The sequence below is a fragment of the Pleurodeles waltl genome, chromosome 8, assembly GCF_031143425.1.
Source record: "Pleurodeles waltl isolate 20211129_DDA chromosome 8, aPleWal1.hap1.20221129, whole genome shotgun sequence".
NCBI classification, from domain to species: domain Eukaryota; kingdom Metazoa; phylum Chordata; class Amphibia; order Caudata; family Salamandridae; genus Pleurodeles; species Pleurodeles waltl.
The window spans coordinates 744,570,384-744,583,658 of record NC_090447.1 but is presented as its reverse complement, the minus strand read 5'-3'; the positions used below and the strand labels follow the sequence as shown (position 1 = coordinate 744,583,658).

At 44.1% G+C, this 13,275-nt stretch overlaps 1 protein-coding gene across 30 annotated transcripts in view; it reads left to right on the top strand.

Annotated features, from left to right (window-relative positions):
- Positions 1-12,899, top strand: part of MCF2L (MCF.2 cell line derived transforming sequence like) — an 828,274-nt gene extending 815,375 nt beyond the window's left edge. For all 30 annotated transcript variants that reach the window (XM_069204968.1, XM_069204983.1, XM_069204981.1 and 27 more), the window contains 3 exons: positions 10,541-10,653; positions 10,760-10,863; positions 11,000-12,899. In XM_069204968.1, coding sequence (XP_069061069.1) covers positions 10,541-10,653; positions 10,760-10,863; positions 11,000-11,094 — 312 coding nt within the window. In that variant the 3' untranslated portion in view covers positions 11,095-12,899. The remainder of the gene's footprint in view (positions 1-10,540; positions 10,654-10,759; positions 10,864-10,999) is intronic.
- Positions 12,900-13,275: the final 376 nt, after the last annotated feature.

Genomic DNA, 13,275 nt, shown 5'->3' with positions numbered 1-13,275 from the left:
CAGTGAAAAACGGACTTGGCCGTACTTCACTGTCAGGACATGTAAAACACATAAGTACATGTCTCACCTTTAACATACACTGCACCCTGCCCATGGGGCTTCCTAGGGCATACCTTAGAGATGCCTTACATGTATTAAAAGGAAACGTTTAGGCCTGGCAAGTGGATACACTTTCCAAGTCTAATTTGCAGTTTAAAACTGCACTCACAGACACTGCAGTGGCAGATCTGAGCCAGGTTTACTGGGCTACTAATGTGGGTGGCACAACCAGTGCTGCAGGCCCACTAGTAACATTTGTTTTACAGGCCCTGGGAACCTCTAGTGCACTTTACTAGGGACTTACTAGAAATTCAAATATGCCAATCATGGATAAGCCAATGCACACATACAGTTTATACAGGGAACACTTACACTTTAGCACTGGTGAGCAGTGGTAAAGTGTCCAGAGCAAACAAAACATCAAAAACAGACACACACAAGCCAGCACACAGAAACAACATGGGAAGTAGAGGCAAAAGGTTAGGGGAGATCATGCCAATGATGCCAAGCCTAACGTGCACTATGCCTTTTGTCTTAAGCCAACCTTCTTGTAGAACACAACCCCTCTTTTCATGCTTTACTTATCTGTACTGCTGCTTCACAAGTCCCCTTTTCCTGATATTTGCCTGGTGTACTCTCAGAATGCACAACAGGTAACTGTTCAGCACTGTATTCCGTGGCCTCCTTTGTCCCCTAAACTAAAGAAGTTGCAGGGTTATGTTCACTGGTGATTGGCTTCGAAGGTGTGAACACTAAACTATTAATTTTCTACCGGAAATGGTGCCATTGTTTATCTTTCAAAGGGTACGTAGTTATAATGTCATACGCTGATTTGAGCTGGCGGATCTGCTTGTGTCCACCAAGAGAGCTCATCCAATTGTGCCTGAGAAATATGCATTGTCTTTTAACAAATGTTTGTACATCATAGCAGTGCTCTTTGGTTCAGGATTGTTCATGAATACCCCTGGAAATTAAAACATAAATAATTGTACTGTGGCTGGGTCTGTCGGTTAATCCCAGGCATTAGGCTACATGCATGTACTTCTAGTGATTTTTTTCTGTGCCTTATGAATTTGGCGATAGGAGAATTTTGCCTACATGAGCTGTGCTTTGTACTTGCTAGAAGCATTTAGAACCCCCTGCTCTTTTTTCCCTTGCAAATGCCATTAGAGAAGTTTTCTTGTTTGCTTTAACCCACAACAGTAGCTTGTGCCTTGAATGTGGTTTCCTGCAAGTGCTGCTTGTACAACCAGGGAGTCTCGATGAGATGAGTTATTGTAAGAAGGAACTTATTACTTAAACCGTTGCTTGTTCTTCGCCAAAAATATCCAAAGTTCCTTGCCTTGTAGTGTCTTGTATGCTTCAGAGGGACTAACAAGAATCAGTAAAATCTCATGTGCTCATTTTCTGTGAAGATGTGCCCAATGACCCTGCTGTCTTCTGGGAAACATACACAATTTCACAGTTTAATATGATTGAGTGTTATTGTGAAAAAATATATTTAAGAAAACATATTTTTAGAGAAACCTCTCCATAAACTGGATTTTTCAATCGTTTTCAAATGAATGGTATTCCTTGGGTGTTGAAACCATCACACTGAATGCCTTTCATGTTCAAAAATTTCCTGCTATATGATTTTTTTTTAAATTTTTAAATTTTCTTTTCTTGTAGGACACCCTCACATACTCCTTCTTTCCCCCACTCCTCCTTCTTCCCCCCCTCACCTATGCATTCCTTTTTTCCTCTCTTTACCACACTTCCTGTATCTCTGCTGCAGTTCTCTCTCAACTGTTTTTATTCTTTACTCATGTCTTCTACTCCTGTCTGTACCCTAGCACCTGTAGACCTCCCTAAATTCCAGTACTTGTACCTTTCGAACGAGTACCACTATCTGGACCCTCATACAGTGCCCATAAGTATACCTTTATTTATTTACCTTACTTAAACCCTTATACCTTAACTCTACCCTACCTGTCCCCTTGTTTCTCTGTCCCATAACTGTGCCTTTGTATCTGTACTCTAGTCCATAACCTGCTACCTCTACTCCGATGTAAAGTCCCATTCTACTAGTCCTAGAATAGAATCTCTAAACGTGCCTTTATCCTGGGACATATCGCCCTCCCAGTACCCAAGCACCTCTTTGCCTACTTATTCCGTATTGCCTTAACTGCTAACAGTACCCTGATATCTTTCCAGTATTCATACCACTTTATTGCTACTCCTGTCTCTACCTTACCACCTATGTATATTCCCCTGTACCTCTTCCCTACCTATACTTTGGCCTCTCTACCCTACATATACTGTGTGTCTCTACTCCGAGCTATAATCTAGCATCTCTACCTATTCTGCAGTACCTCCGTCCTTGTATGTACCATGGGGCCATACCCCCAGCCTTTACCCAAATACCGCTTCTCTACCTTAGTACACTTACCCCTAGAACATGTACAATTAGCTGTATTTTAGTATGTTAACTGCCACATATACTGTGATATCTCTTGTCTCTTTTTTCCTTACTTTGTTTTTGCACCTAGTTGCTCCCTTTTTTCTCATTTTGGGGAGTTTTCTCAAATGTTTTAGGGAAAAGAGGTTTCCTCATTTTAGAAATTCACTATAATGGCATTTCTTCAATTTGGATTTTATCAGAAAATACGTACAACAAGAATGGCAAGGATCATATCTCTCAATGAAGCACTTTCAAAGTGATACAATGTGCCTTCACAATATAGACTCCAACTAGCCAGACCATGCTCTTTACTGTCTCATCCCATGACCTGTTTTACAGCCCACTTTCTCCTTTTTACAGTCCAAGAAAGAGATGATTTAAAGAGCTTGACCAACAAGATTAATGTCAAATACCCATATTAGACCCCTGCTCAGACTTCTGCTTCAGACACCTCTTTCCATACCTGGAGTTGTTAGAGGCCATCTGAAACATTTTATCATCACCCTCCTCTTGTAAAACAAAACATCGGAAACCCTAAAGACCTTGCCTAGCTACCAATCCATTTTAATCTTAGCTGCGTCAGAAACATTTTGGAATGGGAGGTGACCAGCTCAACCAATTTTTCCATGATCACTTTTCAAGATTGAAACCTGCGAGGAGATGGAATCCACTTTAGTCAGCATCATGGCGGGTCTTATTTTCTCTATTAATGAGGACAAAGAATAATTCTTATACTCCTTTTTTAAAACACCATCGATCAAAACATAGGCAGGTGTAACTGGACCCTGGTTCCTTACCAAAGATAGTTACAAATCAGGATAGGTTCTGCTGAATAATTGATAAGCCCTGTTCCTTGTGTTATACCCTAAGGATCAGTCCTCTCGTGTACTGTATCAATATCTATGACCATCTCTTGGCATGTCTACAGCATCAATATGATAGGAACTTCCAAGTGTATCCTGAAAATATGCAAATCCACACTGAGCTAGACAAAACACCATACAAATTAGCTTACATCACCTTGTGCTTGAGCTATGCAGTCTTCAGGATGAAGGATAGCTTTCTCTGCACTAATGGAGCCAACACTGAGATCCTAGTTAGGGGAGCAACTACTGCTCACTCACTACCCTAAAGCTGCAACCCATGCCATGAAACCTCTCTACCGCCCTCTGCCCCCATTATTCTTCATGAAACGAAGAAACCTAGGGATACTTCTTAACTCTGATCTTTCCTTGGCATGGCAAGCCAATACAGTAGTTAGTCACCCTTTTCTGAATGTTCTTAATCTGAAGAATCCTACCTCTGCAGTTCTTAATTTGTGCTTAAGTTGTTTCCCGTGCTGAGCACTGGGAATTCTTTTTGAGGGCTGGCACTTATTTTTCTGCCTCAAGCATATACTTCGAGCAAAAGACACATATAGGAAAGACGGAAAAGATAAAAACCGAAAAGGCGTCACAATGGGAGAAAGCAGGAAGCTGCAGGAGTTAGCTGAAGGGGCAGGGAGTGGCTGTAAATGGATTGAAGAGGCACAGGAGGGCTTCAGGATTACGCTGCCTCGGTATTATTTATTTACAAATTAAGCACTAAACCTCTACTTCCTGAATTGCCCAGAAGCCATGGTGCTTGTGGGATTGTGATTAACACTGCACTCCCTGCATACCACTTAACTGGTAATAAGGAGAATACCCCAACCCCAGTTGGTTAGCGAGCTGATCTCTGAGGTATAAGTAAGTAAAGCATGGTTTTTAGATTGAGAACATTGAGCTGTCACTCAGGGTTACCAATAAAAAGCCACATTGTGTTGTGTGTCAAGTGTCTGACATGCAGAAAAAATATGTTGTGGGACACTTCCATAGGTGGAATATGGCTAAAACATGATAAGCCAAAATGTGAGGGTGGGAAATGACATTGTAGGATGCTCAACAGCGAAAGTCCATTCCTCTTGCTTTACAAATAATCGAAGACCTCTTGAAATGTGGGAATTCCTGAGTAATATAACTTTTCAGCAGGCCTTCCTTTAACCCATGCAAGTCACCAGTCATAGTCAATCTCACTTTGGAGCAGGCACTTGTAGAGCACTTGTCACAAGCAGATGCTTGTATGTTTGTGTATTTTATTTTATAAAATATTATTTCTAAACAATTAGACAATTTTACATTATTTACACTGTTGGAATTTAGTAAATGAATACATTTGCTGTCTTACTTTCAGTGCAAGACCATGGGATTTTGTTTCTTGTGTCGTCGAGTGTATCTACAAATATTTGTCAAACACGTAAAATTGGTTATCTGATAGAGACTTCTAGTTCCAGATTCCTTGCCTTAGAATTTCTCCCAAAGGTGAGACTGGATCCGGAGATTTTTCTTCGAGCAGTACCCTTGTGCACCGTAAGGTGGCATCGGTCGACCCCACGTATGTCGTTGGCATCGTGATCAGCAAGATGACGTTGCAGTCATATATAGGCGCTACCTCTGTACTCTGACGTCAGTTCTTTTCTTTCCACACCAGTCTACGTGTAGATCCAGAGAAGAGCTTACCCTTAGTTGTTTTTTGACTGACTTCGACCATTTTGACGATTTCTTTGACATTTTTTGGTGCATCGAGGATGTCATGTAAGACTGATTTCAAGCCGTGTGACTCCTGTCACTGCATGATGTCGGTGATGGATCTGCACCTCGTGTGTTTGTGGTGCCTGCAGCACAACCACAACTGGAAGTCGTGCTCCGAGTGCCGGGCCATGAACCCAAAAGCTTTGAGAGAGTTGTCCCTGAAGCTCATGGCAGCCTGGCACTTGACTCCGTGTCACTCCCGGTCTCGATCGAGAGGAAGTTCATGAGACTGCTCACGGAGCCACCACCACTATTCTTCGTACCACTCGAAGTCCTCTGGACATTCAGGTCACAAGAAGAAGAAGAAGTAGAAGAAGAACAAACGTTCTTCGACTTTGCCCCTTCGCTCGGACGATGCAGCGCAGGATGATCGTTGACACTCTAGGCCTCTGTCTTCAGAGCCTGTTTGTGGGTTGACTCTGCGCATTCCAGAAATTCAGGGAACCAGAGCCATCACTGTGCAGCACAAAGAATTCTACAATGCCATGCGCCTCATTTTTGGGCAGACCGGCTCCCTGTGACGCCCTCTGGCCCAGTGGGGTTGGAGCAGGCCCCCTCAGGTTCCACGCTGGTGGCTTCATCTCCAGCTCTATGGGGTCCCTTGGGGTCCGTTGTCTGATCCGTAGTGATGCCGGTCATGCCAGCATGACCTTCCTCAGCACTGGTAAAGATGTTGATGTTTCTGACGTTGGTTGGGCCCACGATTGACGTCAAAGCCATACTTATAGCCAACTCCAGCCCGGAGTTGGACTGACGTCGCTCAACGCCAGTTCAGTATTCGATGGGGCATACATTCCCCAGGTTGGATCCTGACCCTTACTCTTATGGGTATGGGTAAGGGGAAAGTGTGGCGGGGTCACTGGACCCTTTAGAATTCCAGCTGGAAGACCCTGAAATAGACTGGGCACTGGAATTGGGCAAAGCTAGTGGTCTGGATACCTCTCCTGGCGCTGGCATGCGTTCTCCCCCCACTGCAGCTACGGAGGAGAAAGCATTGTATTCTAAGGTGGTAAGGAGGGGGACTGAGGTCCTCGTCCTTGAGCTACCTGCTGTGCCAGTTAAGACTAACCTCCTGACTGAGGTGCTTCAGCTTGGAGCTTCAACAATGAACCCCTTTTACCTTTTAATGAAGCCCTCACGGAAGTCCTACTGGGTACCACATCCAGGGCCAGCACAAGGGCTCCTGTGAACAGGACAATCGCCTGCCACCATCGGCCTGTACCGAAGGACCCTAAGTCCCTATGCCTGAGAGTCTTGTCATCCAGGCTTTTTCTTCATCTGGCACACATTCCTATTCTCACTCCCAGATAGGGAATCAAAGAGACTGGATCAACTTGGGGAGAAAATGTTCTCTTCTTCCAGTCTGGCATTACGGTCTGTGAACACTGCATGCCTTTTGGGCTGCCATTCCCATACTGTATGAGATACAGTCGCGTAGGTGCTGCCGCAGATCCCGGAGGAGCCCTAGACTTCTCTCCCAAGCAGTTGCTGACGGGAGGGATGCAGCCAAGTTCCCCATACATTGTGGGTTGGGCACGACCGACTCACTGGGCAGATCGGTTGTGTCGACTGTGGCCCTACGGATCCACGTCTGGTTGAGGACATCTGACTTTTTGGGGGATGTCCAACAATCACTCATGGACATGACCTTCGATGGCACCTGTCTCTTTGGAGACAAAGCGGATTCGGCGCTCAAGTGCTTTAAGGAGTCCTGTGCTACAGCTTGGTCTTTTGGCCTCACAGCCACTCCACACCTCCCACAGTCTGCTTTTCACCCCTTTCATGGCTACAGAAGGGGCACTGAACCATGTCCATTCCCCTCAAGTCACCGAGCCGTGCATGCTGCATAGCCGTTGATGCGGGATCCCACATGCTTATGGATCAGAGAGCCAGTGGTCTGCCCAGTCTACCACCTCCCCCATTGCAGCCTCCAAACCTTCCTAGTCTGTCGCCATCACCTGCCCCAGTGGTAATCCATCACAACATACAGGTGGGTTTGGCAAATAGTCGAAAGGGGCTACTCCCTCCCCGTAGAGAGTGCCCCTTCTGGCATGCCACCATCCTATAAGGGAAGGATGGAGGATCACTTGGCACTTCTCCACCAGGAGGTTATAACTCTCTTGGCCAAGGGAGCCATAGAGAGGGTCCCTGTGACAGAAGTAGGTCCTGGTTGTTATTCTCATTACTTTCTAGGGCCCAAAAAGGACCAGGGCCTTCGTCCTATGCTTGACCTCTGGGCCCTCATTCTCTTCTCAGGAAGGAGAAGTTCAAAATGCTCACTCTGGCTCAAGTCCTTTCTGCCTTGGATGGTAGCTTTGAACTTGCAGGACACCTATTTTCATATTCTCGACCTGCCTGCCACTGACGTTACTTGTGATTTGTGGTGGGTCATGAGCACTTTCATTTCACTGTGCTCCCCTTTGGCCTTACCAGTGCCCCTCGTGTGTTCCTGAAAGTGATGGCGGTGGTTGCAGCTTATGTGCACAGGCTAGGAGTTTCAGTCTTCCCCTACCTCAAAGTTGGCTATCGAAGGTGAGCTTGCCCCAGGCTGTTGTTTCCCAACTCCAGACTAAAATGAACCTCCTGGAGTTGCTGGGGTTCACTATTACCATGCAGAAGTCACACCTGACTCCCTCTTAGACGCTCCCTTTCATCTGAGCTATTCTGGACACACCGCAGTTTTGGGCCTGTCCTCCCAAAAAGCGAGTCAAGGATATTCAGGCTGTGGTACCAATGTTTCGGTCTCTATCCTGGGTTTCGGTGAGAATGGCTCTGAGGATGCTGGGCCTCATAGCTTCCTGCATCCTGCTGGTGACACATGCCTGATGGCATATATGGGCTCTGCAGTGGGGCCTGAAGTTCCAGTAGGTGCAGCACAGGGGAATCTCTCCAGCATGGAGGGAACTGCGCAAGATATGTAGAGGTGACTTTCAAATCGAAATTGAGCAGAGATCTAACAGTGATGACAGATGAGACACTCCTGGGATAGGGCGGACAAATAAGGGAGGCAAATATAAGAGGTGTCTGGTCTCTGGTGGAGTCAGAGCTTCACATCAACGTTCCGGAGCTCAGGGCGATCAGACTTGCATTGAAAGCATTCCTTCCCTCTCTCAAAGGGAAGGTAGTGCAGGTGTTGGCAGACAACACCATCGCCATGTGGTTCTGCAACAAGCAGAGTGGAGTGGGAACGTGGACCCTTTGTCAAGACGATGTGCACCTCTGGACATGGCTGGAACGTCAGGGCATATCTCTGGTTGTCCAACATCTGGCAGGCTCTCCGAAAGCCAGAGCAGACGAACTCAGCCGTTGGTGCATGGTCAATCATGAATGGCATCTCCATGGGGAGGTGGTACAAGGTTTCTTTCAGCAGTGTAGAGAGCTTTGGTTAGATCTGTTTGCCTCTGCAGCAAACGTGCAATGTCAGCTGTTTTGCACTTTGGAGTTTCCAAGGCGGAACTTGCTTGCCGATGCTTTTTGTCTTGAGTGGAACTCCAGCCTCCTATACGCCTTATCGCCAGTAGCACGTCTGCCCAGAGTTCTGAAGAAGATAAGTACAACTGGCCCCAAGTAATCCTGGTGGCTCCGGACTCGGCACAAAGGGTATGGTATCCCTATCTAAGCATGGCCAGAAGCCCCTTCTGGAGGATCTTCAGCAGGGTATGGTTCTCCACCCAAACCTGTCCAGTCTCCGCTTTCTTGAGTGGAGACTGAGCAGTGGCTGTTGATAGTTTTTGACCTTCTGCCTGAAGTCTTTAATGTTAGCTTGCCAGCCAGGCATCCCTCTACCAAATGTTATACACCTGTTATTGGAACAAATTTGTGGCCTGGTGTACTCAACAAATCTGTTGATCCCCTTTCTGCACCTCTGTCTGAGGTTCTACTGTTCATCCTCTCTCTCTCTTGCCCAGCAGTGCTCTGCTTTGGGCACCCTCAAAGGCTACCTATCTGCCATCTCTGCCCTCCTCAAGACTTCCAGATCAACCCTCCTTGTTCAAATCTCCCATCGCTGGGAGGTTTCTTAAGGGACTCACTCACATGTAAATACCTACCCCATTTTAGTGCCACAGTGGGATTTGAACCTGGTACTTACATACCTTATCTGTTCTCCAAGCTCTTTCTTCGAAGCCACCATTTCTATCTGTCCATCCTGACAAAGTGGTGCTTAATAACAGGGCCTCCTTCCTCCCTAAAGTGGTCACACCCTTTCTTGTAGGCCCATCTATTACTTTGCCAACTTTTTACGCACACCCACATCCCGCTCATGAAGAGAGACTCCACCCTCTGAATCCAAAACAATATTTGCCATTCTACCTCAACCGAACAAAAGATTTCAAGGTGGACGATCAGCTCCTTGTAGGTTATGTGGGTGTGAAGAAAGGACCATTTCTTGATGGGTTGTCCTCTGCATCAAGATGTGCTACGCTTTGGTAAAGAAGTAACCCTTTGAAGGTTTGCCTGCTCATTCCACCAGAGCAACTGCTGTAACCACAGCATTGGCACGTGGAGTTCCGGCCCTGGACATCTACCAGGTAGCAATGTGGGTGTCTGTGCACACATTCACAAAGCACTACTGAATGGACAGTCAGGTCCACAGAGACAGCTACTTTGGCCATTCGGTCATGCAGGACTTTTAAGTCTGAACTTGGTTCACAGCCCACCGCCGAGGATGGTATTGCTTGGGTATCTTTTCTAACGTAAGGAATCTGCATCTAGAAGTCTGTAGCAGATTGACAAGTTACTTATCTTCAGTAATGAATTATCTGGTAGAGACATATTCTAGTTGCAGATTCCTTACCGACCCACCCTCCCTCCCTGCTTTGCAAACTGATTTCTAGGGACAAAAATGATTGCTGCTACTCACAGCAGTGACCCACATGCTCTACTTGCACCAGTGTCAATAGCTAACCACTTACCCACTCAGCCTAATGAAAGGCCATGACCCCACATGCTAGGAGCCAAGCCCAAGGCTGGAATGTGCCCACTCCATCTAGTGAGCTATTTGAAATATGTAATGCCCCATTTTAAAACTTTAGTCTTGAACTAATTTCAGTCATAATAAGGTGACCGTAATTACCGCCACAGCTGTGAGGTCCCCACAGGTTATGTCTTAAGATACAAATCGCTTCCAGTCACTTTGCTTTTTTGCATATTTTATGGTGGGAATCTCCTATTACAGCTATAATGTCTATACATGTGCTGTACTATGTAGATAATAGTGGACGTTGCTGACTTTTCCTCCCTGACACTATGTTCATCAATGTACATGGCACTTCCTTATTTGAGTGCTAAGAAGGCATTTGTTTATTTACTATGGACAGTTTGCTCCGCTGTGTTAGCAGTGGGGATAACTTGTTTTATGCTGGTCATCATTTTAATTTTTATTCATCCTGATACCTTTCTGGTTACCCCTTAACAATTTCTTTCCATTTTCTATTCCCTTTACTTCCAGTCTGTGGGTAGATACACTGTGGTGGCGGATTACGAGAGAGGATGTTCAGATGAGCTGCTTGTAAGGAGTGGAGATGTTGTAGAGTTGGTCCATGAAGACGAGGAAGGTGTTTGGTATGTAAAGTGTGCAGCTTCTGTGAATTGCAGTTTTTTTCCTGATGTCTTTTTCCATGTCTGGATAAGATAATTGGCCTGACTCTGTTATTGGTTTCTGTGACAGGTATATCAAGAACCTGAGTACCAGCAAAGAAGGATGGGTTCCAGTAAGCAACCTGTTGACACTTCTGGACACCTCCCAATCAGCACACTCATTAAACAGCTCTGGTAAGAACACTGTAACATGTCTCTTGTGGTCCTGCTTAGGTTTTCTACTGGATCTGTTGAGAGTCGGTGAGAGAAATTGCTTGTTACCTCTTGTTTGCAATGAGTTTCTAATTTTGGCTCTCATTTCACATTCTAGAATCAGGAACTGTTTCAAGCACTTTGAGCAACTCGTCCAGCTGCAGTGAAAGCTGTAATGTCAGCATTGCCAGCTTTTCAGACATTAAAGACTGAAATGTAGTCGGAAGATGCTGAACTTTCTCAAGGCCCTGGACTACTTAACAGCAGCAGACAGCTGACCTGATGTATGTTCTCTTGTTTCTCTTGAAACCTCTAGTCGCATTCTAGTCACAGCAACCCTTACAAGAGAACAAGGAACCCTTGAGTGTAAAGTACAAGACTGACAGGGCCTCTGCAATGCACTTGTTTGTGCTTGAAAGCACAAAGACTCCATCCATCTCAAGTTCCTACAAACAAAGGAGAGATGTTACTATTGAGGAAACCCTGCCACAGTGATATCCCACAGCACCATAAAGTTCTAGAAGAATAACTCAAGATAACAATCCCAATCCAGCATATATTTTTAACAGTAGGTTTGGTGATCAACTAAATATGTTTACACTGACTGGTTACTTTGAAAACATGCTCTACGTTTGCCGAATGCCATGCTTGGTCTGTGATATCTGATGACATTACTGTGAGAGTGAGGTTTCCATCCCAGTTATTTTTCCACAATTTTCTTACCTGGCATCTTGCTTTCTGCTGTTCATAGCAATTAGTGTGTGTAATGGTACATAATAGTTCCAGAAATACGCAAGAGGCTGCAACAGTTTGGGAAATACAATTTGTAACTTTTGCAATGTTTTTAATAAATTTACTGTGGCCATTTTGTATGATGTGGAGGCCTCTAGGTAGTCCTTTTCAGAGAATCACTGTGTTTATATTCAATAGCATAGCACTCTTATAACAGCTATGATTCAGTTTATTTTCTGAGAAAAAGCACTGAAAGATGTCTCAACTGAAATAGGTATATGATGTCTTAGCAATACAATTTTGAACTGTCACACTACCAAGTTTAGACTGGCCAATCTGTTAATTTAATCCCCTGGCAAGGGGCTGGGGTCTATAGATGATGCCTTTTTATTAAAAGCATACATTTGTTTTGCCAACCTATTCAAGCCCCTAAAGGAATACCCATGGATTTTATTAGTTATATTTATTTTACAGACGTGTATTTTTGTGTTTTCTTTTTCTTTTTTATTATATGAAGTTTATCAAGAAAAAGTTTGCTTAGTCTCTGTTGTAAATCACACAAAGACTACTTTCCTTTCATGTGGAATTAAAACATTAGCCAGATTTGAATTGTACAGTTACAATAATGTTAATAGAAAACATATCCTTAAACGTAAAGCCGACCTGGAAGAAAATACATGTGCAAAATATTGATATTTTTACGGTTGATCTCACAATCATACCTAATATTTTTGTAAGTACAACTTTAAATGTAGAATATATATAATTGGGAAACACATATATTGAGAGCAATCAAATGTTACTGGTGATCAGACAGTGGGAACAATTGATGAGTAAACTGACTGCAAGCCCTACTGCAATACAAAGTTTAGTCAGGGATTTGCCATGTCATTGCCAGTGTACTTAGATAGATTACAATTGTCTTAAATGTGCTCATAAAGTGGGAAAGTTGCGGTTAGAGGTTTCTACCTCTAAAAACGAAGGATAATGACACAACAGTTTGCACAGCTGCTGGCTTATCTTCTGTGCTGTAAGTTATTTGTAAATGATTTGTAAAATATTTGACAGTACTTGAAACTTTTGTTCAGAAACTGGAAACATGTTCATATGACTGTCTTATCGCATAGTCTATTCCATTATTTTTGTGATTTGATCTATGTGTCGTTGCACTTTATATAACACATTTCAACCACTGTTTTCTTTTGTACTGCCCATGTAAATGATACCTAATTTCAGAATTCTTTATTGTATGTATAAAAAGCTTGACAAATACATTTCAGCATCTCTTCTTTGCTTGTATCGTTTGCCTTTTATGCATTACTTTCACATGCTGGACAGGTGCAGTGCAGAATTCTTTCCCTATGATGAAAAATGAGGCCAACCCAAGTGTACAGGAAAGATATTTGTCTCTTTAGCTCGGCACCCCAGATGTTATACAGTGTATGTATGGTTGCGTTTCAGGATCACTAGTTGTTTTCAACCTTACAGATTAGAGGGTGTAGTAGAACCCGTTCTAGTGATGCATTTATTCACTGTGAGCCCCTGATATGGATGATGCACTCTGGAGAGCCTATTCTCAAATTGTGTTGGTTGTTTCTGTTTACTAGTTTCATTCCATAAGAATCAGGTCTCCAATGCAATGTTACACTGAATAAATGAAGA